The sequence below is a fragment of the Canis lupus genome, chromosome 9 (assembly GCF_011100685.1).
Source record: "Canis lupus familiaris isolate Mischka breed German Shepherd chromosome 9, alternate assembly UU_Cfam_GSD_1.0, whole genome shotgun sequence".
NCBI lineage: Eukaryota > Metazoa > Chordata > Mammalia > Carnivora > Canidae > Canis > Canis lupus.
This window is the reverse complement of record NC_049230.1, coordinates 22,140,723-22,161,645: the sequence shown is the minus strand read 5'-3', so window position 1 is coordinate 22,161,645 and position 20,923 is coordinate 22,140,723. Positions and strand designations below refer to the sequence as shown.

At 44.0% G+C, this 20,923-nt stretch overlaps 1 protein-coding gene, 1 long non-coding RNA gene and 1 pseudogene across 3 annotated transcripts in view; 2 read left to right on the top strand and 1 right to left on the bottom strand.

Moving 5' to 3' along the window:
- TOP2A (DNA topoisomerase II alpha) overlaps positions 1-3,749 on the bottom strand; it is a 30,013-nt gene extending 26,264 nt beyond the window's left edge. Inside the window, 4 exon segments of the mRNA XM_038547378.1 lie at positions 1,911-1,974; positions 2,244-2,334; positions 2,551-2,706; positions 3,592-3,749. Of these exon segments, the coding sequence (XP_038403306.1) occupies positions 1,911-1,974; positions 2,244-2,334; positions 2,551-2,706; positions 3,592-3,612 (332 nt within the window). The 5' untranslated portion in view covers positions 3,613-3,749.
- LOC608297 lies at positions 490-1,371 on the top strand (annotated as a pseudogene).
- LOC111097355 overlaps positions 3,500-20,923 on the top strand; it is a 20,152-nt gene continuing 2,728 nt past the window's right edge. For both annotated transcript variants that reach the window (XR_005364391.1, XR_005364392.1), the window contains exons 1-2: positions 3,500-4,400; positions 16,456-16,558. This is a non-coding gene — a long non-coding RNA (uncharacterized LOC111097355). The remainder of the gene's footprint in view (positions 4,401-16,455; positions 16,559-20,923) is intronic.

The window sequence follows — 20,923 nt, the reverse complement described above, 5'->3', positions numbered from 1 at the left end:
TCCATGCCAGGAGCCCGACGTGGGACTCAATTTCCATGGGACTCAATTTCTGAGTCTCCAGGATCACACTCTGGGCTGAAGGTGGTGCTAAACTGCTGAGCCACTGGGGCTGCCCCTCTCTTGTTTTTTTTTAAGTTAATTCTCATAAGATAGTAGCTCAGTTATAACCAGATTAACACCACAGATCTTATTCCAAGTTATGCTTAGTATTATCTACAAAAAAGACTAAAACTAGCTCAACATTTTTTTAAAGACTAGGATATCAAGCCCTTAAGGAACATTCAAGTACCTCATTAACACACTTCCCCCCAGAGAACCTAAAGCAGTTTATGCCATAACAGATCAGGCTAATAAAAAGGTGAAACAAGCACCTTGAGTACCCACAAAGGGATACTCAGCATTTATAACCAGAAATATTAGATCCAATTATTCTCTATCACCACCTGCTGGTTTCCTATTTGAATAGCATCATGAGTCCGCATATCATGGGGAGATAGACGCTGCTGCCTTTGATTGGCCTTGGTCCTCACAGCTCCAAAAAGAAAGAGGATCTCGATAAGCTCTATGAGCTGAAGTCCAAAGCTCGGCAGATTATGAACCAGTTTGGCCCCTCAGCCCTAATCAACCTCTCCAATTTCTCATCCATAAAACCGGAACCAGCCAGCACCCCTCCACAAGGCTCCATGGCCAATAGCACTACAGTGGTAAAGATACCAGGCACTCCTGGGACAGGAGGGCGTCTCAGCCCTGAGAACAATCAGGTATTGACCAAGAAGAAATTACAAGACTTAGTAAGAGAAGTGGATCCTAATGAGCAATTGGATGAAGATGTGGAGGAGATGCTGCTGCAGATTGCTGATGATTTTATTGAGAGTGTGGTGACAGCAGCCTGCCAGCTTGCTCGGCATCGCAAGTCCAGCACCCTGGAGGTGAAAGATGTCCAGCTGCATCTAGAACGCCAGTGGAACATGTGGATCCCAGGATTTGGCTCTGAAGAAATCCGACCCTACAAAAAGGCTTGCACCACAGAGGCCCACAAACAGAGAATGGCATTGATCCGGAAAACAACCAAGAAATAACACACGGAAAGGTCAGGGGATGGACAACAGTGTATTTGGAGATACTTGAGCTGAGACCTCAGCCATCTCATCCTTGGATTTTTTTTTTAATGCTTTACAGAGAAGCATATATTTTTTATTAACAGTGCAGCAATATCTATAATGACTGAGAGGATCTGCCAAAAGAATAAAGCCTCCTACCCCAACTTCCAGTCCCTTTTCCCTGACGTCTCAAAGAAGAGCAATGTATCTTCCAGAGAAGATTTTATTTGTGGTTTATTATATAAGTGATTGAATATTGGACGAAGCATTATGGTCTTGTTTGGTGAGACAGTATTAGCAGGATTTGTAGAAGTTTGTGTTTCCTTCTCCCTTCCCCTTTTCCCTGTACTTTGTAATGTCAGTGTTTATATGAATATGACTTTCATTTGCTTTTCCAGAATAAAGAAGTTATTAATCGAAAAAAAAAAAAAATGAATAGCATCATGAGAAAAAGTGAAAGCTCTGGACTCCAGAATGCTTAGAGCAATTATTGGAGATGCTTACTGAAAAATTTAGGTCATAAATTTTGTCATAATGTCAAATGTCATAATGTCAAGTGTCAAGTGTCATAATGTCTGTAATTTATTTTGAAATAACTGAAAAAGTATGGATGGAGCAAAAATGGCAAAGCGCTGATAACTGTTGGATCTAGGTGTAGGTATCAAAGATTGTTCATTGTAGCATTCTGCTTTTCTGTGCTTTTGCAGAATTTCATTTAATAAAAAGGTCAGTGTTAGTATAAATCAAAGTAAATGCAACTAACAGTAACCACGAGCTATAACAAACCAAAAGATCATGCAAGAGACTTACGGGTCAATTGTGACTCTAATACAAGACATTTTTGGGTCCCTTTGTTTGTTGTCTGCAGCATTGACTGAAAGAAAATACACATTCGTAAGAAACTGAAGTATTTAAAAAAATTAAGATATAGAAAGAAAAAAGCAGTATTAACTAGGTGTTAATTTAACATTTATTCATAGCACTGTTTCTAGGAAAGAATTAAACTTGCCAGACTCCAGTAATCTTCTTCACCTTGCCAGCTATTGTTTGAAATGACAGGAGCTCTGGTTATAGAGGGTTTGCTAAGAAGGATACTTAGGAAGGATTTGACCAGTAGATATTTATATGAAAGAATTTACTCACCCAGAATCTCATCAAAGATTTTGTACAACCCAGGGACAAAGGTGACTTCCCTATAGTTCATGCCAATATCTTCATCGTAAACCCACATTTGCTAGAAATAAGGCAAGGAAATATAGTTACTTTTCTTTTTTACCCTATATTTATTGTTTTATCATCATTATTATATCTGGATTAAATACTACAACATATATATGATAGCTTAGGCCAGGTCTAGTGACACACAAAGTACGTGGAATACATAGAAAATTAACCTGGAAAAGTACACATTTTAACTACTTCATAACCACATTAAATTACTTGGTTTTACCTGGGTCACTAATTCCACAGAGCCAATGTAGGTGTCCGGGCGGAGCAAAATATGTTCCAGTTGGGTTTTCTTTTGATAGATCCTTTCAATAGACAGTCTTTTCTTAGCATCTTCATTTTTCTTTGTTTTGCTGATTTGCATGTTTTCATTTACCGGCTAGCAATTTCAGAAAATTGTAGAAGGGGGAATTTTTCAATGAGAGGTTTATTAAGAACCGCAAACAAAACACCCACCGTAATGATTTACCCACGATGACAAACCACCATCATTTTACTAGGTATTGGTGGAGTTTCTATCGTTTTGTACCCACACAGCAGTTTGAGTTAACTGCAGCCAAGTTCCCAGGGTTCAGTTTGAACAAACCTATCTCATCAAGTGCGTTGTGACATGGAAATATTTCCCTTGAAGGTTTTATTCATTTATTTTTAATTTTTTTCCCCTTGAAGGTTTTAGAGGTCATCAATAAAACACACCCGCTTCTTTCAGACCTTCCGCAAATATTTACCGAGTGCCTGCTACGTCCCAGGCACACAACAGATTCTGGTCAGCCGCAGTTTGGGAGCCCATCGATTCAATCGTTTGGCTACCTTAACGTTTTGAACACAGGAAGGACATATTTTGAGCCGGCTCCTCACTGGGGAACATCGTGCCCGGCCCTGCACCTTCCCAAGGTCAGGGGCATTCAATCTCTTTTTTCCACTCGAGGGTAGGAGAGCAAAGCATCTGTGCAGCTTAGGGCCACACGCGGACTATTATTATAATACAGGAGAGTTGAACACCCGCCCCAGAAACAGTAAAACAGAACCCTACACTCCAGAGAAGCCAGTGTAGCCGGTAATATTTCACTACTAGCACCATAAAGGAAAGCTATCCTCTTCACGATCACGCCGGGCCCAGCAGACCGCGGACGACGCGCAAGGCCGGCTCCAAGCGGGCGGCACTCGGACCGCACACAGCCCGGGAGCCGAACCCTTCGCGGGCAGCCAGAGAGATGCCGGGCCGCGCTGAGGATCCACGACCTGCCCCTTCCGCGAGCTGTACCTGCAGTGGTGACACCTCCATGGTGACGGTCGTGAAGGAGCTCGAGAACCCTGCAAGCGACTAAACCGGCAGGACCCCCGAGACCACCACGGAGCGAGCCTCTTCTCCACAGACTCCCGTCGGTTAGAAGAGCTCCTCCAGTCGCGTTTGAACCTCCCTGTAGCCCGCCCAAACCAGATAAGCCAATCACTGACTCGCTCTCACCGACTCCGTCCCGAGGAACCAATCGCAGCTGACTTTTTATTTTCACCAATGAGCGCTTGAGTTGGGCGGGGGCCTGTTTGAACAAACCAATTAGGCAGGGGGGCGGGACTAGAGCGGTTCCAAAAGGCACCGCTCGGAGGCGTAGCGTAGAGATTGACAGGGACACTGGCCAATGGCGGGGGGCTTACTTGTTCCCTCAGAGCCTGCAACTTTGAAGAGACTCCGGATGCAAGCGGGGAGGGGTTTCTGAGGTGCGGGCTCGGGGAGAAGGAAGAAGGGGAAGCATTCCTCAGGCCCTGCTAACTTCTTTCAGATTCCTGAACTCTATAAAGCGTCTTCCGTCCTGAGGGTTTTTAGCGAGAGGAAGGGGAATCCGAGCTTCTTTTTCCTGGGGAAACTGAGCGCCGGCTTTCTGGACAGGCAGCCTGGCGACTTGGTAACGCGGACAGATGCTGGCGCCTGCCTCAACCTCCCCTCCCAAGAATTTGTTTTCGAAGAAACTAGAGTGCTACCTTTGTGGTTTTGGGGTATAATAGAAGAGAGGCCGCACAAAATGGAGAGCAGCATTCAAATGCCCCAGTGGAGCGGCGTTGGGCTGCAAGCCGGTCAGTCAAGAAGAGTAGTTTGTAGTTATCACCTCAGGAGCGGAGAATGGGGGTTTAGGGGCCATTAGTCTAGGAAATTTTTCCTTCCGAAAGCCGGTGGGATGTCCTGCTGCCTGTTACTTTTGCTTCCGTCTGTTAAATTCCCTGAATTCTGCTATCCAGGAAAAGGTGTTCACATCTGACGAGAACATTCCAAAGACCGAAGTTGGGTGGTGGGTTTTTTTTTTTTTTTTTTTTTTAATTCTGCCCCGTAAATGTTTAAGCGGGTTTATTCTGTCCTTGTTAATCCACAATGTTAAAATGACAAAAGAATGTGTTCCTCCCCACCCGCCCCAAACTGCTTGAAAAAATAACTGCACAATTTGAATGACTGCTATTTTTGTCCTCTGAGCCACCTCCTTCCAATCGTTATAACCTGAGTTTCTATCCCCGCTGGACAATTTGCCAGTCATGTGGTCTTGATGGAGGCAGGCGCTTGGCGCTTGTTTTTTCCACTGAAAAAAGAGGATAAAAATGATACTAGTACCTTAGAGTTGTGTGAGGATTACCTGGGATAAATGTAAGGCGTTTAAAATAGTGGGCTAATAGCATCAGAATCAGGAAGCAGGAATCTCCCGTAGCCTGGTGTGACAATTGGTGACTATCTTTTTTTCCCCCCTTCTAAAAGAAATCTAAAAGAGGTTAACAAATTGTTTATTTTTAAAAGACCTTATTTTCATTTATTCATGAGAGACTCACACAGAGAGGCAGAGACATAAGCAGAGGGAGAAGCAGGCCCTGGAATCACAACTTGAGCCAAAGGCAGACACTCAACCACTGAGCCACTCAGATGCCCTATTAAAAAAAAAAAATTTTTTTTGTGACATGCAACATTTTTTTTTTTTTAAAGATTTTATTTATTTATTCATGATAGTCACACAGAGAGAGATTGAGAGGCAGAGACATAGGCAGAGGGAGAAGCAGGCTCCATGCACCGGAAGCCCGATGTGGGATTCGATCCCGGGTCTCCAGGATCGCGCCCTGGGCCAAAGGCAGGCGCCAAACCGCTGCGCCACCCAGGGATCCCAACATGCAACATTTTAATAGAATTTTAAGAGATGATGTTGTATACTAGGATATATTAAAATTTGGGGTATTCTATATAATTTCTGGAACAATTAAAGCGTTTACCCACATAATGTAAGCTAAGAAAGTTTATCATTTAAACATTAAACAGCAGGATGCCTGGTGGCTCAGCAGTTGAGCATCTACCTTCGGTTTAGGGCGTGATCCTGGGGTCCTAGGATCAAGTCCCACAGTGGGCTCCCTTCGTGGAGCCTGCTTCTCCCTCTGCCTATGTCTCTCTCTTTGTGTCTCTCGTGAATACATAAATAAAAAATCTTAAAAAAAAAAACCAAGTAGCAAATAATTACCTATAGTATAAGTAAATGCACATTTACTTACACCTTCTATTTAATTTCTTAGCAGACGTCAACCAATTGTTAAATCACCCCAGCATATCCAATGCCTACTCTGCCAGCAAAGCCCCAAGAAAGGGTAGTGTGGAGGTGGGGTGGGGGGTTCGGGGTGATGTTACAGGAGGTGGAGGATGGAGGTAGCCTGTGGGCTAGGGTGGTTTTTTTCACCTGGCCTCCAGTAATTCCAAGTGTTTCATTCCATTCTCCTCACCGCATCTGTTGAAATGGATAGGCAACCTCCAATGCACAGGATCACTCCGGGTCTCAGAGTAATTGTAGGGAAGCCTACCCAATCCAGTAGCTTCTGCCCATCCAAAAGGCTGACCAGGCCCTGGGCTCCAGGGCAGCTCTCATTCTCAAGTCTCCTCAGAACAGAAAGATGGTCCTGACAGAGACCAGCCATTCTGCCTTCCACCTCCTGGAACACAGAGATCCCACATGGTAGGGGTAGGATGGGAGCCTAGTCTCTGCCTTTCTTGGCTTCTACCCTGTAGCTCATCCTGGGGTACATCCCCATGCTTGGGGATGAGGCAACAGGAATTTAATAAACAGCTCCAGTCCTATTTTCTGGGATCCTGCAGTTTAGCTTGACCCTGATTGTGTAAGGCTCTGTTCCAAAAACCCAGAAGCAGAACTGTGGAGTCAAAAAGATTCTGGAGTCACAAATGCTTGAGTAAAAAGCAAAACGAAACAAAACAACCCCCAAAAAACAGAAAGAAACAAAACAAACCTTCCTGAGCCTCAGTTTCCCCATGTCATCATCCTTTATTAAAAGTACAGAGGGTTAAATGAGATATGAAAGCGCTTAGGACAGTATGGACATCCTGCCCTCTAGCAGGATGGTCTTGTGGGAGTGCGGTTGGGGGTGGGGCTTCTCTTTAGGACACAAGCTGTTTCTTTGTCAACCCCTCTCCTTTTCAGAGCCCATCACAGGATGTTCTACAGGGAAGTCTAATTTATTTATTTATTTATTTATTTATTTATTTATTTATTTATTTATTATTTATGATAGTCACACAGAGGAGAGAAAGAGAGGCAGAGACATAGGCAGAGGGAGAAACAGGCTCCATGCACCGGGAGCCCGACGTGGGACTCGATCCCGGGTCTCCAGGATCGCGCCCTGGGCCAAAGGCAGGCACTAAACTGCTGCACCACCCAGGGATTCCTACAGGGAAGTCTGAGACGGGTGGGCCTGGGAGGCATTGTCCACAGAGCGAATTGCAGGTGCCTGCTAGCTACTACTCCTGGGAGGCAACAGGGGGTTGGGAGTCAGTTCCAGGGGCTTCGGTGGGCCAGGGGGAAGCTACCACATCCTCATTACCACCACCCCAACTTTATAGGGGGTCCAAACCAGCTACTCTGTGCCTTGTCCTCATCCCTATCCCTAGTATCTAAGTACTAGATTCATACTCCTGGCCACAGTACTTGGCTGAGTGTATGACCTTGGCAAGTCACTTAGTTTCAGGGTGTCTCCATTTCTTTACCTAAAATGGGGATAATGAGAGTACCTCCGCATAGGGGAGATAACACGTGTAAAGTGCTTAGTGGATTGCTTGGCAAATAATAAATACTTGAAACATGTTAGCAGTTACTACCTCTACTCCTTTTCAAGATCTTCCCCAACAACTACTTCTGTTGTTGATTCTCCAAGTCATCTCCTCCAAAACCAATTCAAAATTCCCCTGTTTAGGGAGTCTTTTTAGACCCTTTTTTTCAAGGCTTCTTCCAGTTGTTTGGAGTATATTTGCAAATGCGGATGAGTTCCTTTGATAAATATTTTTTGGTTTTCTTTGGGCATTTTTTTAAAAAGATTTTATTTATTCATGAGACACACACACACACACACACACACACACACACACACACAGAGAAGAGAGGCAGAGACACAGAGGGAGAAGCAGGCTCCTTGCCGGGAGCCCAATGGGGACTCGATCCTGGAACTTCAGGATCATGCCCTGGGCTGAAGGCAGGCGCTAAACCACTGAGCCACCCAGGCGTCCCAAAGAAGGGTATTTGTGTTTTCTGTCTCTCCAATGGGCAACAGGGGGAGGAGGTCCTAAAGGAGCTGTGTCTCCATCCTTCACGTAGGAGTTCCTTTTGAAAGTGGATTATTTCTTCCCTCTAGCTGGCTGACTGAGTGAAGGGAGCTGGGCTGACAGTGTGGCTCTAAATTTTGGGGGATAGAGCTGGTTAGGCTGGAGCTCACTGGGAGTTCCTATATGAGCTGGGCTGGTCCAGGGTCTGGGGTATGGTCCCATGAGTTCTTTTTACCAGGGATACCAGCTTTGGGTTGGAGGAGGCCAGGAAAGCCCGAAATGTCCCATGGAGCTCAGCTTCTCCCTCTTGGTGGCACTGCAGGTGTGTTTCTTGGATCATTAATGGCCCCAGGCAAAGGGACAGTGAGGGTCACCAAACAGAGCTGGGAGGTAAGCAAAGGAGGTTACAGTGAGGATGAACTCAAGACTAGAGATTAGCACTGGGTGTTATACTATATGTTGGCAAGTTAAATTTAAATAAAAAATACTTGGGCAGCCCCGGTGGCGCAGCGGTTTAGCGCCGCCTGAAGCCGGAGGTGTGATCCTGGAGTCCCGGAATCGAGTCCCACGTCGGGCTTCCTGCGTGGAGCCTGCTTCTCCCTCTGCCTGTGTCTCTGCCTCTCTCTCGCTCTCTGTGAATAAATAAATAAATAAATAAATCTTTAAAAAAATAAAAATAAATAAATAAAAATACTTAAAAAAAAAAAAAAAAAAAAGACCAGAGATTAGTCCCCAGTAAGTCCGCTCAGGGGTTTCCCTCAGCAGTCTGGCAGTCCAGTATCTATCAACATTTTAAAAGTGCACACACCTTTGGACTCAGTAACAACATCTAGGAATACTGATACACTCCCGCAATTGTGTGTGTATATAAAATTATTGCAATATTGTTTTTGTTAGAAAAGAACTGGTAAAAAAAAGAAAGAAAGAAAGAAAAGAACTGGTAGCTGGAGTGGAACGATATTGTGAAAATTAGTAAAGGGAAATTCACTAAAATGGAGTTAGGAAGCCAGAAGGGGGAGCTCTCACATCCTACCTTTCCTCATCAGTTGCAGACCCCAACAGGAAGAGAGGTACCTTGCAAATCCATACTATAGCTACTTCTTTACTACCCCAGTTGGAGGAAGAAAGATTTTCTCCCCTTCCAGTAACAACAGCCTAGTCAATGAGAGATTCAGAATTCAGTCAAAGAAAAGCTGTTAGGAACCCCATTTTGCTCCAATGGACTTTTTGTTTCTAATGATCCTCCCTCTATAAAGGAGCAATCCTCTACTTTGTTCTTTGGACTTGCTTGTCCTAAATTGCAGTTCTCTGCTATTCCTGAATAAACTTTTCTGCTGGTAAAATAACTGACAGTTTTATTTTTAAGGTTAATAATATGCAGCTATTAAAGATAATGAAGTTGGTCTAGGGGTATTGATAGAGAAATATCACTAAGATATATTTAGCTTTAAAAAAGTGAGGTGAAAAATAAATAAATAAATAAATAAATAAAAATAAAAAACTGAGGTGAAGAATAGTGTGTAGAACAATCTGGGTAAATATTTATGTATGCATTGAACAACTCTGGAAGAAATTGTAAATAGTGGAAAGGGAGGAAAACTTCATATTTTCCCTTCTATCTTATTTGAAAATTAGAAATTATAGACATTTATTTTTATAGTGTAAGAAGTGAGCTTAAATAAACACAATTTAAAAGATTTCCCTCAGTAATTGTGGATCTTGATAATTCTGTGTGTTTATTACCTTTTTCTATGTGACTAAGTATTTGTTTTCTTCCATGCCCTCTGCCCTTCTCACCCCTGTCCCTTTTCCCCACTGCACTAAAGGCAAAGCTTACTTGTCTGTACAAATTTGTGTGAGAATGTAAGTTTCATAGATATAGATTTTTCAATAACTAGGGAAATTGCAGTTTAAGTGAATCCAGTGGCAAGACTCTCTATAAAGAAACACAGTCTTTGGGCCAAATTGAGGGACAGTGTGTTATGGTGGGAAGTTGTAGCCCAACTCTTTTGTTACTAGTTGCATGGCCTTGAGTAAATCCCTTCCTCTCTATAGGACTGTTTCTCTACCTGTAAACTGAAGTCTAGGTAGCCCAGCAAAATGCCTTCCGCAGAGTATTAGAGAGGTGATCGTGGGTGTGGGGGAGGCAGTTTGAGGAGGTGACACCAGGGTTCTCCAATCCAGAGCAGCTCCACTTTTGTCTTTTTATGTTCTATGTAAGAGTTTTGTTCTGTGTAAGATTTCATTTGAAAATCATCATTGACTACTTACATTAAACAAACAAACAAACAAACAAAGCCTGGGCAAATTATTGTTAAGGGCACTTCTAGTTCTAACACTGTGTAATTCCAAATATGACTTTCGTGCATTGAGTTGGTTTGAATCATTTGGCTTCATTCCTCACCAGTACCCAGCTCAAGGCCATATAGAAGCTTAAGCCCATTAGGGGCTGGGCCATGGTGTCTGGGGAGGAGGAGAATGATCTCTGATTATTTCTGCTCTTTATGTGACATCCTTCAACCCTCTTTCCTGGCCTAGCAGCATGGCTGATCTGACTTTAGATTTCTGCCAGTGCCGCAAGACTCCCTAGCTTCTCCCTAGCATCAGTGGCTGCTAATGGCAGCTGCTGGAGTTGCAGCTTATACTTGGTGTCTATGCCTGCTGGAGGCTTGGTCAATAAAACCTGGGCAAACACAGCCATGAGCCCCTCCCTACTCCCTTATTCCCACTTTCCAGCTCCCCACATCCTTCCTCTATACCCCACAGAATAGTAGTGGTAAAAGGAACATGCCAGGGAGGCCCTCTGATCTGACAACAGAGGCCAGGACTGGGCCTCTCTATTCTCTTGGGTTCTCACACCAAGAAGGGGAGGCAGACCAAATCTCTTGATAGTCAGGCAACCTGAATTTTCACAGTTTACTTGGTCACTCTGGAGCACAGAAGGTCATCACTGAAGATCTGTGTCAGACTCCTCCACCTAGGAAGAGGAATAAAAAAAGTACATTTCTGAAATGTCTTCTGTCTGACGCTAATCTGACAGCTGTCCCTTCTACTGATACTCCAAAGCCACCAAGGCCAGGTTTGGGTCTACAGAGCTCCCTTCACAGGGGATCTGAGAGACCATGTGAGTTGGAAGGGGGTGGAGTAGAGGTAGAACATTACTTACTTGAAGAAAATAGAAAGCTGTACCCTTGTGTTTGGGATTGAATAAAATCATGGTATTTCTCAAAGACCTGCAATTAAAGGCTGATTACACATTTCTCTCTCTTCCCTCTTGATAATGAAAAGCAAGAAGCTACGGAAGCAGAAATATGGGAATTTTACAGAGTACAGAGAAGACTGTCAGTTGGAGGAGGTAGTTAGTCATTTTCTTACTAGAAGAACTAGAGACTGCAATAGGAGAAAGCCTACATTTCAAAGGGCTTTTGAAATTAAGCTGTTTTGAAGCCCTTTGAATATATTTTAAAAAAAATTTATTTATTCATTCATGAGAGACACACAGAGAGAGAGGGGCAGAGACATAGGTAGAGGAGAAGCAGGGTCCCCATATAGGGAGTCCGATGCGGTACTCCATCCAGGATCCCAAGATCATGCTCTGAGCCAAAGTCAGACTCTCAACCACTGAGCCACTTTGAATATTTAAGAAATAAATTTTGGTATCACAATCCCAGGTTTCAAGATATACTACAAAGCTGTAATAACCAAAATAGCATAAAAATAGACATATAGATGAGGCTCCTGGGGACTTGGTTGGTTAAGCATCTGACTCTTGGTTTGGGTTTAGGTCATGATCTCATTGGTCATTAAGCCCTGCATCAGGCTTCATGCTCAGTGGGGAGTCTGTGAGAAGATTCTCTCTTGCCTCTCGCTCCACTTGTGCTCATGCTCTCTCTCAAAAATAAATCTTATTTTTTTTCAAAAATAAATCTTAAAAGAAATAGACATGTAGATAAATGGAACAGAATAGAAAGCCCAGAAATAAACTTATGACTATATGCTCAATTAATCTATGACAAAGGAGACAAGAATATGCAATGGGAAAAAGAGTTTCTTCAACAAATGGTGTTGGGAAAACTGGACCAACAACATGCAAAAGAATGAAATTGGACCACTTTCCCACACCATATATGGTAAACTCAAAATGGATTAAAGACCTAAATATAAGACCTTATATATAAAAATCCTAGAAGAGAGCACAGATAGTAATTTCTCTGACATTGGCCATAGCAACATTTTTCTAGGTATGTCTCCTAAGGAAAGGGAAACAAAAGCAAAAATAAACTATCAGGACAACATAAAAAAAAAAAAAAGCTTATACAAGAAAAAGATCCTACAAGAGCACAGCAAAGGAATCAACAACAACAACAACAACAACAACAACAACTAAAAACCCAAAAAGACAACCTACTGAGTGGGAGAAGATATTTGCAAATGATATATCTGATATAGGGTTAGTATCCAAAATATATAAAGAACTTATACAACCGAACACCAAAAAACCCTGAATAATCTAATTAAAATGGGCAGAAGACATGAAAAAACATTTCTCCAAAAAAGACGTACAGATGGCCAACATACACATGAAAAGAAGCTCAACATCACTAATCATCAAGGAAATGCAAATCAATACCACAATGAGATATCTTCTTACAACTGTCAGAATGGCTAAAATTGAAAACACAAGAAACCAACAAGTTTTGGTGAGGATGTGAAGGAAAAGGAACCTTCATGCACTGTTAGTGAGAATGCAAACTGAAGCAGCGACTGTGGAAAACAGTATGGAGTTTCCTCAAAAAATTGAAAATAGAATTACTATATGATTCAGGAATTCCATTACTGAGTATTTACCCAAAGAATACAAAAACACTAATTTGAAAAGATATATGTGCCCTGTGTCTCTTGTAGCATTATTTACAATAAACAAAATATGGAAGCAACTCAAGTGTCCTATCTATAGATGAATGGATAAAGAAAATGTAGTACACACACACACACACACACACACACACACACACACAGAGGAATATTACTCAGGCATAAAAAGAAGGAAATCTTGCCATTTACAACAACATGGATGGATCTAGAGGGTATAATGCTAAGTGAAGTAAGTCAGTCAGAAAAAGAAATACCTTATGATTTCACTCATATGTGGAATTTAAGAAACAAAATAACTTAAAGAAAAAAGAGATGAACAAAAAATTGGATTTTAAAAAAAGATTTTATTTATTTATTCATGAGAAACACACACAGAGAGGCAGAGACATAGACAGAGGGAGAAGCAGGCTCCTTGCAGAGAGCCCAATGTGGGACTTGATCCCTGGACCAGGATCCCACCCTGAGCTGAAGGTAGATGCTCAACTGCTGAGCCACCCAGGCATCCCCCAAAAATCAGATTTTTAACTATAGAGAACAAACTGGTGGTTATCAGAGGGGAAAGGAGAGAGGATGTGTGAAATAGGTGAAGGGGATTAAGAGTACACTTATTGTGATGAGCATTGAGTATTGTGTAGAATTATTGAATCCCTATATTGTATACTTGAAACTAATATAACACTGTACATTAATTATCTGAAATTCAAAAATTAACAGATTAAAAAAGAAAGAATTTTGATCTGATAAACATTTAGGGCAAGTAAGGATATATTTTATTCAAGGATGGGAAACATCTAGGTTAAGATTTGTCTTTAATAAGTAAAAAGGAACAATTTTTAAAAAATTTTTATTTATTTATGATAGTCACAGAGAGAGAGAGAGAGAGAGAGAATGAGAGAGAGAGAGAGGGGCAGAGACACAGGCAGAGGGAAAAGCAGGCTCCATGCACCGGGAGCCCGACTTGGGATTCAATCCCAGGTCTTCAGGATCGCACCTTGGGCCAAAGGCAGGCGCTAAACCACTGCGCCACCCAGGGATCCCAAAAAGGATCAATTAATAGTACATGTGCTGATGTGAGAAAGTGCCAGGTAAAGACAAGAGTTTCCAAGTAGAGCTGTTCAAGAATGGACATACCTAGGACATAGGGACTTCTACCACTGGAATGTTGAAGAGTCTAGATGACCATTTTCTAGGTATGTTGTAAGAGAGATCTCTCCACAGTGAGGGTTGGACTCAATAAGCTATAAGATCCCTTCTGGGGCAGCCCTAGTGGCACAGCGGTTTAGCGCCTCCTGCAGCTTGGGTTGTGATCCTGGAGACCCGGAATTGAGTCCCACGTCGGGCTTCCTGCATGGAGCCTGCTTCTTCTTCTGGCTGTGCCTCTCTCTCTCTCTCTCTCTCTATGAGGAAATAAATAAAATCTTTAAAAAAAAAGATCCCTTCTGACTTTAAGATTTTACCTAGGAGTTTATGTTTCTGTAAATGTACTCTAAATTGTTTATCATATTCAAATATAGTCCTATTTAACACTAGTATTTTAGTAGTTTAACAAAGAGTGATTTTTCAGAAAGCATAACCAAGCAGAAAAATGTAACATAGTCCCTGTCTGGAGTAGCCTCTGCTTGGAATGACTTCTATGATGGTTAATTTTCTGTGTCAGCTTGGTTGTGTCATGGTATCTGGTAGTTTGGCCAAACAGTAATCTAGATGTTGTGGTGAAGGTATTTTGTAGATGTAATTGGCACTTAAAATCAGCTGACTTTAAGAAAAAAAGGCTTGTAATGCCTCTATAATGCCTGAGTAATGCTGGTGGGCTTCCTCCAATCAGTTGAAGGTTGTAGGAGAAAAAAAAAATATGGAGGTTTCTCAGAAAAGAAAGAATTCTGTCTCAGGCCTGGTACAGAAATCTCACAAGAGTCTTCTACTGACTGCAGACCTGCTGGACCCCCCTATCAGAGCCAATTCATAAAAATAAATCACATTACATATAAATTTCTGAGTGCCAATTATGTACTAGACATGGTAATAAGCACTTTACGTAATTTCCCCCCTAATCTTTTTACCAACTCTTTATACTAAGGAAACTGAGGATTAGAGGGGTTAGGTAATTTCCTCAAGATTGTAAAATTCTACTTATCTTTCAAGACACAGATCCAACATCACTTCCCTTTGAAGTTCTCCCTAACCACCACGTCCTCCAGGCTCCTCTCTGCTTTCTTGGCATCCAGTACATTTCTCTTTGTTACATAACACTGATCACGGTGTGTTTACCTGCAAGTTCCCTCTTCAGACCACAAGCTCTTCCCAAGGTAGGGATTTGCCTTTGGAAACCTCAGCACCTAGTACAATGCCCACTCCCCAGAAGACCCTCTGTGAATGCTATCTGTAATATCACTGTCCACCTGGGGGCAGCATACCCAGCAACAGCTCCCTTATGCAGGAGTTTTCAACTATGGAAGGACAGCCACTAAAATCAAACCCCAAAGTGAAAGGAAAGGTCCACACATGCCTGTTTACTACTCCCTGGAAGCCAGGATCCACTGTGCCAACATTTTGCTTCATCCCCTTGGGATTCAGTTGAAGACTCAGTACTCATTGATGACATTGGCTGGGCTGCCCTTGGGGATGCTGGGGCTGTCCCAGGGCTTTTGCACCTTTGAGCTCAAAGACTCAGTGAGGGAGCTGATGGAATGAAAACCCAGAAGGGGAAGAAGGGGTCAACTGCAAGAGTCCTACTAAAGGAGATTTTTCTGGAATAAGGCTGTATCCCCATGAGGTGAAAGGGGAGGAGGAAAATTCTGCACTAGGGTGAATTAACCTTGCTCCTAACGAGTGGGTAAAGAGAAAGCCCAGGCAACCTCATTCACAAGCCCCTTGCCTCCAACCCTTCTCTTAGATGTTCTGCTCTTCCCATATCACTTTCAAGGGTAGGGTAAGCTAGGGCTGGGGACAGGTGAGGTGCTTCTACATAGGTGTGTTTTACCTGAGCTCAGCAGAGAGGTGTAGATCGACTTAAAGCTCTGTCTGAAGTACAGACAGAGGAGTCACAAAGGGTCTCTGTAGATACTCTCCTACTTCTATTACTTGGTTCTATGAGGAGGCAGAAGGTATGTCTTGGGCAGTAGTGACGGTGGTCCTGGAGGCAGAAGGGAAGGGGAGGGAAGAGCATCCACTCATGTCCGAGCACTTTGAGAGAGGTGGAATAGGTGAAGGAATGAGAGAATGGCAGGGTATTGCCGATGACTTAAATCTTAAATACTGAGCAAACAGATGAGAAAAGAAAAGGTAAGGGAGGCATCTGGAATCATTTATCCAAAGAAAATGAAAATATTTTCATAGGCTTCACTGACATGTAAGAAGTGACATGTCCAAGATTACATAAAATTCCCAGTTCTTTTTTTTTTTTCAATTCCCAGTTCTATATGCACTACCTCCTCGAAGCTAAAGGAATTACTGATGGAAGGTGAGATTGAGAGGCATTTATGAGGATATCCCTTCAGGGAGGAAGAGGAGGTAGAAGAGAAAGAGGGAGAACAGACACGAAAGAGGGATGCTCTGGCTTATTCTCTCAGGGAGAGCCATCTAAACATAGTCATCTTTCCATTTGGACCCGGGGCTCTAGGAGGTCCCTGCAAGCCTCTTTCTCCAGGCAAAACTGGGACACTTATTGTACCTCTCTCTCACTTTTAGTTCTGTACCGAGGAGGAGGGAAGGACACAGGATGAGACAAATGATTCAGCCCCAGGGGAAGACCCCCAAGGGGAGACAGATCCCAATGGAGGTGAGGTAGATGGTGAGTGAATCAACACATGTTACTGAGCATATATTATGTATCAGCCCAAGACCATACAGGATGTGTGGACACTGTTTTACATGTGAGCACATTTATTGTAGGAAAGGATGTAGGGAAGAATGGAGGAGAGGTCACTAAAGAAAAGGAAGGAGGGAGTGAAGAAAGAAAGAGAAGAAGAGGAAAGAAAGACATAATTGTTGATGTTTAGTAACTCACATTCTAGCTATAGCAAAAGGACAATTGGCTAAAAAAGCTCAGTGACAAGTGAGCAGTTCCCAGAAGTTAAAAAGAATGTTATGGAGATTGTAGGAGAACCTGGGATAAAGGAGTTGGGCTAGGGTGGGTATCTTCTTCTTCTTTTTTATAAGGGAGAGGGGATTCTAAGGTGGGTGAATTAAATTTTTTTTTTTTTTATAAGTAGGCTCCACACTCAATGTGGGGCTTGAACTCACAATCCTGAGGTCAAGAATCATATGTTCTACTGACTGAGCCAGCCAGGTGCCCCTTGATGGACCAGGCTGGCTTGGTTGGCCTGGAGGAGACTCTTTCTTTGAGAGAGAGAGAGAGAGCGAGAGAATATGTGTGCACACGAGGTGGCAGGAGAAGCAGAGGGAGAGGGAGAGGGAGAACCTTAGGCAGGCTCCACTCCCAGAGCTTGTGGAGCCTGACGTGAAGCTCAATCTCATGACCCTGAGATCATGACCTGAGCTGAAATTGAGTCAGATGCCTGGTTGAACTACCCAAGTGCCCACTGGAGGAGACTCTTGCTCGTGGGACCCCATTCGTCCCTGAGCTCCATGGGAGCCCATCTGGGCCTGATAGCCTTGAAGAACCAGGGTAGTCCTGCGTCCAGGAAGGTCTGGTGTCCCCAAGGTTCTTGGGAGCCCATCAGTCCCAGTCCTTACATATCCAGGCTGGTCCTGGGAGTCTTCATGGTTAGGGTAGTCCTGAGGTCCCAGGGGTTCTGGAAACCCTTGGCAACCAGGGGAACCAGGAGGTCCAATTCCATCCTACACTTGGGAGGAGAGGCAAGAGGGGTGGAGGTGAACCACAGAGCTGGCAGTGTATATTTTGGGGGTCGGGGACTCTTGTAGGGGAAAGACAATGGGGCCAAGCCAGAAGCTGTGATGGGAGTAGAATGTGTGCATGGGAAAGTGCCCATGGCCCTCAGATTATTTAGGGAAATTTGAGATATCCTGGGAACGGGACATTAATTGTGTCACCCATAAAATCATTAATTCTGGGTTCAAGGGCCGATTCTAGTACTTGGGTACATATATAGAGATTGTCTTAGGAGGAATCTGGGTTCACAGTTTGAGATTCCTGTTGCCAACTTTACCCTACCCCATGATTCCAAGGACCCTCAATTAGGCTTCTGCCCAAAGATCACTATCATTTCTCATTCATCTACCACTTATCCATTACTCACTCCATCCACCTACCATCCAGCCAGTCCCATCCACCACTTAAACCCTCCCACCCACTCACCATCTACCCATTTTTCCACCCACTGTCTACTTACCACTCACCTCCCCCCACCCATATACCATTCACCCCTTACTTCTGACTTCTCCTTTCAAAGGTAAGGGCAGTGATTGCTGGGGACCCTGGAGGACTAGGAGTCCCTGGCTCCCCATAGGCCCCTTTCACCAGGAAAGCCAGGAGTCCAGTGCTGGGGTACTCTTCTCTCCTTGCTCTCCCTGTTGGGACAGAAGGGCATGTGGTAGAGGTGGAAGTGGGGATGACAGAGTGGCTTTTCTTTTCTTTTTTAAAGATTTTATTTATTTATTCATGAGAGAGAGAGAGAGAGACAGGGAGGCAGAGACATAGGCAGAGGGAGAAGCAGGCTTCATTCAAGGAGCTGGATGTGGGACTTGATCTTCAGACCCCAGGATCACCACCCACCCCCACCCCCCCAAGCTGAAGGCAAACATTCAACTACTGAGCAGCCCAGGCATCCCCAGAGTAGCTTTTCTATTTCACTCCAGCTCCTCAATCTTCCTTCTCTTCCCCTATTTCCCCCTGCCCCCTGCCCCCTGCCATCCCAGAAGGTCCCAAAGTTCCTGAAATTCCCACCCAGACAGGCAGGGGAATTACCTGACATTCAGGGGACCCAACAGGACAGACACACTTAGCAGGTGTGACAGGAGCAGGGTTGGATCTCCTTGGAACATAGATTAAAACAAGGCTGGCTCTTAGATTACCAGGTTCAACCTCCTCATGTACAAATGGGGAAGCTGAGGCCCAGAGAGAGCTATAACTGCAGGTGACAGCAATGGGACAGCAAGCTGGCCTGGAGGATGTGGTGAGAATGCCAATATGACTCCTAATTTGGTAGGGAATGAGGTCACCTAGACCTGTCATTTTCTACCCAGTTCTGAAATTGGCAGAAATCCCAATTTCTTGAGAGGTGTGATGTTGTGATAAGAAATACATATTTGGTCTTTCTTTGATCCTGGCACAGAGCTAAAACTCTTGGAATTTCCTAAGCCTGAAGCTCTAAAGGTGTTTTTTGTTATGAAAATGAAGTGACTTTCAGAAAGCCCCTGGGTAACCTGAAGATGGGGGCTGGTTGCCTGGGAGCCACCTCTGTTATCAGAGAGTGGGAACTGTTCCAACCCCCACCTCTGAGGTGGAGAGAGGTGCTGGAGATTAAGTTCAATCACCAGTGGCCAATAATTTAATTAATCTTGCTTCTGTAATAAAGCCCCCATAAAGGATGGAGTTCCTCTTTTCTTTCTGGGCCCTACCCTAATGCTGCCTGTGACTCTGACACCAATTCTGATGTGTGGGTTTTCCAACACCATCAAACAACTAGTTCTCTGAACCTGTCCTTTTGGGTTCCTGTCTTATTCCTTAACAAGAGTCAGGGTGAATGTAGGGGAGGGGACAGGTATTCCTAGGATCTAGCTGCTCCCTTACCTCTGGCTTTGGTTTGTGAACCCCAGAGGTCTGATCTGAGGAAGAGGTTACCTGGAGTTGCAGAGATAACCCCATCCAGCCTATTGCCCTCCGAGAGCCTTTGGGTGCTGCTGGCAGAAGGCCTCTGGCTAGATGCAGGCTTTAACACCTGGTCCAGCCTGGAGGCTCCTGCCCCATTCTTTCATCTGAAAAATGAATGAGTGAATGAATGGAATGACTGGAGAGGGGGAGTCTAGACTGGAATCTTTGGTTTCGTATCTATTTGTAAATCTATCCCCTCGCTCCAGGTTCTTCATTTCATCATATCTATTCATTTTTCTCTGCCTTCCATCTACTTCTTATTCAGTAACCTCCCTCTCTTGGCCTTCTGCTTGTTAGTACTCTCTCCTCTTCTTTCTATCCTTCCACCTCAAAGCATCATAGAATCAAAAAAGGTCACAATAATGACACCATTAATTGTTAACCTGCTTTCAGATATACATGTATCCTTACACTTACATAGGTAGCCTCATCTGATCCTCCTTAACAGCCTTTTGGAGTGAAGTAGGGACTGACATCCCTATTTTACAGATGAAGAAATTGAGGATCATCATGGTAAAGAGAAAAGCCCATGGCACATGGCTTATCAGGAAGGAGCTGGGATTTGAACCCTTAGCTTTGACTAGAGGACTAGGGCTTTCTGCCTCACAGCTGGTGTACTCCAACCTGAGGGCAAAATTCTCCATTGTAGGCCATCTGGCTTTCCCCTGGCTTAGGGCCCAACTTCTCCTGCTTTTTAGATCATTAAGACTGGGTGGGGGTGAGGAACAGACTGCACAGATCTTGAGGATTACTGGCTCCAAACATCAAGCCTCTGGCAACAGTGAGGACTGAGGGGGTGAGGGTGGAGGAATCCAGGTTTCAGGAGAGGAGAAGGTGGGGGCTGTGTGGATCAGAGGCTCCAGGCAGGATGGCCCTTCTTCCTAGGCCCTCAGCCTTATCCCTTTGCCCCCAAGTTCTCTCCAGCTCTCATCAGCCATCTTTAGGGCTATCCTTATCTCTCTTAGGACAAGGAAAATCAAAGACTGCTGTAGAAGAGGCCTCTGGCATGGAAGGCTTGGTGGGCAATATGGCTTCTTTCTGAGACCCTCTCTTCCCACAGCTGGGGTTAGACCTGAGTTCTGGGTTGCATCCCCAGCACCCCAGCTGAGGGTACCAGAATGATCAGATTGGTGCTAAAATTGGGCAGGCAGGGAAGGCACAACAGCTTCTGGGCACACAGAACCCTGACAACCAGAGTCAAGAAGACAGGAGCTTCAGCCGCAGCAGGGCAACCTGGCAGGAAGAAGAGGTGCTATCTGGGTTTGGGCAAAGCTCTTCAAGGCTATGGTGCCTCTGGAGATTGTGTGGGGTTCCAGTTGGAGTCTGGGCTCCATCATCACACAAATGGGTTTAAATCACATT